The sequence below is a fragment of the Ziziphus jujuba genome, chromosome 10, assembly GCF_031755915.1.
Source record: "Ziziphus jujuba cultivar Dongzao chromosome 10, ASM3175591v1".
In the NCBI taxonomy this organism is placed as follows: Eukaryota; Viridiplantae; Streptophyta; class Magnoliopsida; order Rosales; family Rhamnaceae; genus Ziziphus; species Ziziphus jujuba.
In genome coordinates, this window is record NC_083388.1 from 19,084,545 (window position 1) to 19,087,837 (window position 3,293).

The 3,293-nt window shown below is 36.1% G+C and overlaps 1 protein-coding gene across 2 annotated transcripts; it reads left to right on the forward strand.

Annotated features, from left to right (window-relative positions):
• Positions 1-441: 441 nt before the first annotated feature.
• LOC107411668 (cytochrome P450 714C2) lies at positions 442-3,050 on the forward strand. Of its 2 annotated transcripts, none has more exons than XM_048467894.2 (5): positions 442-800; positions 1,027-1,247; positions 1,325-1,572; positions 1,690-2,047; positions 2,178-3,050. In XM_048467894.2, the coding sequence occupies exons 1-5, from the start codon at positions 500-502 to the stop codon at positions 2,601-2,603; spliced, it is 1,554 nt and encodes a 517-aa protein (XP_048323851.2). In that variant the 5' UTR covers positions 442-499; the 3' UTR covers positions 2,604-3,050. The 2 variants fall into 2 exon arrangements, with proteins under 2 accessions (XP_048323851.2, XP_048323850.2); XM_048467893.2 differs by having other exon boundaries at positions 443-800; positions 1,027-1,253.
• Positions 3,051-3,293: the final 243 nt, after the last annotated feature.

Here is a 3,293-nt window from a genome sequence, read left to right on the forward strand (position 1 = left end):
GGCTCACATCCGTACTACGCAAATCACCATGGATAATAAGCACTACCCTATTCCAAATTGCCCAACAAAAATGCGCAAATCTTTTCTATTAGAACTACAAAACACAAACTCTTCAAAATACGATAAATGCATCCTAAGAAGATCCATTACAAAATCCACATCCTTCCAAACCAACCTTGCATTGGTACAATCATGCAAGTTTTTACATCCATTTTCGCATCCAAAATTTTATTACTTTGTATTTATTTGATAATTTTGCATTATTCAACTGGGACAATGTTACATATATAAATATTGATTAATGGATACCAAATTTAGCATATAAAATAGCTTTCTTTTTTCCAAATTTGAAAGGAAAAAAAAAAAAAAAAAGGAAAAAATATGCAATGACAAAATTGTCCTCGTGCATTGTATCTATATATTAATGTAACATCTGAAAGCAAAGATGATTCCGTATAGAGAAAAATAGAGAAAGAGACAGAGGAGAGGAGAGGTAGAAATGGTTGTTGAATTTGAGTTGATAAAGATGTTAGCGTCGTCCATTGCAGTGGTCGGACTGATAGGAATTGTGGTGCGTCTATACAATGTTTCGGTGATTAGACCAAGAAGACTCCGATCCTTGTTAGCCAAGCAGGGCATCAGCGGACCACCATCCACTCTTCTTCTGGGAAATATTATGGAGATCAAGAAATCTCGAGCTCGAATCATCTCCGGCCTCGCTCCTGCCGGCGAATCCCCTGCGGACCACAACTGCTCCGGTGTTCTCTTTCACTTTATTGAGCAATGGAGCAACAAATACGGTACAATCTATATCTATATATATATATTATATACATAGATAATGAGAAAATTAAGTATAGTCTTGCACATAGTAGATACGTGCATTTGCACTAGCTAGTCCAAAAGTCTGATCATGGTCTCCTGGATTGAAAAAGACATGTGAAGAACGAATATTATATACAGAATTAATTTTCTGCAGGGGTTTCCATTTTTATATATTGAGATGGTTATTTTTGACAAGTGCAGGTGATATATTTGCTTTTGCTCTCGGTAACACCCAAGTATTATGCGTGAACCAACCTGAGATGGTGAGGGAGATAACAACTTGTACATCTTTGGACTTGGGAAAACCTTTATACCAATTCAAGGACCGTGGTCCTTTACTTGGTCAGGGAATTCTAACTTCAAATGGCACTTTCTGGGCCCATCAGAGAAAAATTCTTGCTCCTGAGCTCTACATGGACAAGGTTAAGGTATATACATGTTTATCATATGCATATAGAGAGTTTTGATATTATAACTTGTTCAAAAAATTTTTAATCAGGGAATGATGAGCTTAATAACAGAGTCTGCAATCAATTTGGTCAATTCTTGGAAGAGTATAATTGAGAAAGGAGGAGGAACCGCAGACATTAAGATAGATAACCATATGAGAAGCTTCTCTGGAGATGTTATCTCAAGGGCATGTTTTGGAAGCAATTTTTCCAAAGGGGAAGAGATTTTCCACAAACTAAGATCTCTACAGGAGCTTATGTCCAAGAAAGGCTTCTCCGTTGGCATTCCAGGCATCAGGTCAATTAAATGACTAAATGCATGAATTTCTTCGGTACTCAGTAACTTCATCAATCTTGAGCAAAACATTATAAAATCTGTAGGCTCTGTCATTATATTTAGTTGATTGGTTTGCAGATATCTTCCTACAAAGAGCAATAGAGAAGCCTGGGCTTTAGAAAAAGAGGTGGCCAATTTGATATTGGAAGTGGTGAAGGAGAAACAGGAAGCTGGATACAAGAAAGACCTCCTCCAAATGGTTCTTGAGGGTACTAAAAATAGTGACCTTGACCAAGAAGCAACTGACCGCATCGTAGTTGACAACTGCAAGAACGTATACTTGGCTGGCTATGAAACCACAGCAGTTGCAGCCACATGGTGCCTCATGTTGTTGGCTGCAAACCAAAATTGGCAAGATCGTGTCCGAGCAGAAGTCCTCCAAGTTTGCAAAGGTTGCAGTACTCCTGATTATGATATGCTCAATAAGATGAAACAGGTGCAGTACAATGTTACTCCACTATTGTTTATAATTATACATATACAAACATTTTCACTTTCTAAATTTAGTCTTTATTAATTAGTAACATAAATTTGGAAATTGACTTTGCATATATACATATATGCAGCTAACAATGGTGATTCATGAATCATTGCGCCTTTATCCCCCGGTGACTGTGATATCAAGGGAGGTTTTCAAGGACATGAAGTTCGGAGACATCGATGTTCCAAAGGGTGTCATTGTCTGGACCATGATGGTGGCATTGCACACTGATCCAAAGGTATGGGGACCCGACAGCTACAAGTTCAACCCGGATAGATTTGCAAATGGGATAGCTGGAGCTTGCAAGCTTCCATATTTATACATGCCATTTGGGGTTGGACCTCGGGTGTGTCTTGGACAGAACTTGGCCATGGTTGAGCTCAAGTTACTTTTGGCTCTAATCGTTTCCAATTTCTCCTTCTCACTCTCCCCCAAGTATATCCATGCGCCGGTTTTTCGATTGGTAGTAGAACCAGAACATGGACTTGATCTTTTGATAAGGAAGTTGTGATTGAACAGAAAGAGAGGTTGCGTAAATATAAAAGACAAATAGAGGTATCAAACATGTTGCTTGGAATAAAAGACAGCAGACTTTTTTTTTTTTTTTTTTTTATGTCAGAAGAGTAGAGACTGTTTACTCAGTAGGTTCGTCATTCAACAAAAATAAATAAATAAATAAATAAATAGTGAATAGGTTGCTCAAGCCAAAAAAAAATATATATATATATATATATATATATATGTTCGACGGTTTTCAATTTCATATGATCAGATGGATCATTGACCCACTGGGTCTATGCTTACCAATGTTATGTTATACATATCTTTATCTAATTCTAGCACGTACAAGTTTAAATGAGGTGAGGTGCAAGATGTCCCGATGAAGGATTTATTATTTTAAATAGGTTGTTTTTTATTGAAAAATAAATAATTTTAAATTTTATTATCAGTTTATGAATATTTATTGATTTAAAAAGAATTTCATGTTTTACTTCTTGAATATATGTATGACTTATAAAATAGGCAATACCAATTAATGTTGATCATTATCTAGATGATAATTTTGTTTTAGGAACTGTTCCCCCACAAAAAAATTACTGGTTTGGGCATAACACCAAGAATTTTACCGAAATTATTCCAAATTACAACACCTATTCCATCCATATAAAAATCCATTCAAAAGGTACCATCTACATTGATT

What these genes read in the sequence shown, in the direction of transcription:
- LOC107411668 (XM_048467893.2), top strand. Translation starts at nt 500, where the DNA reads ATGGTTGTTGAATTTGAGTTGATAAAGATGTTAGCGTCGTCCATTGCA. An exon ending in GTTGGCATTCCAGGCATCAG is followed by an intron (nt 1,573 to 1,689) that starts GTCAATTAAATG and finishes ATTGGTTTGCAG; the next exon opens with ATATCTTCCTACAAAGAGCA. An exon ending in TGCTCAATAAGATGAAACAG is followed by an intron (nt 2,048 to 2,177) that starts GTGCAGTACAAT and finishes ACATATATGCAG; the next exon opens with CTAACAATGGTGATTCATGA.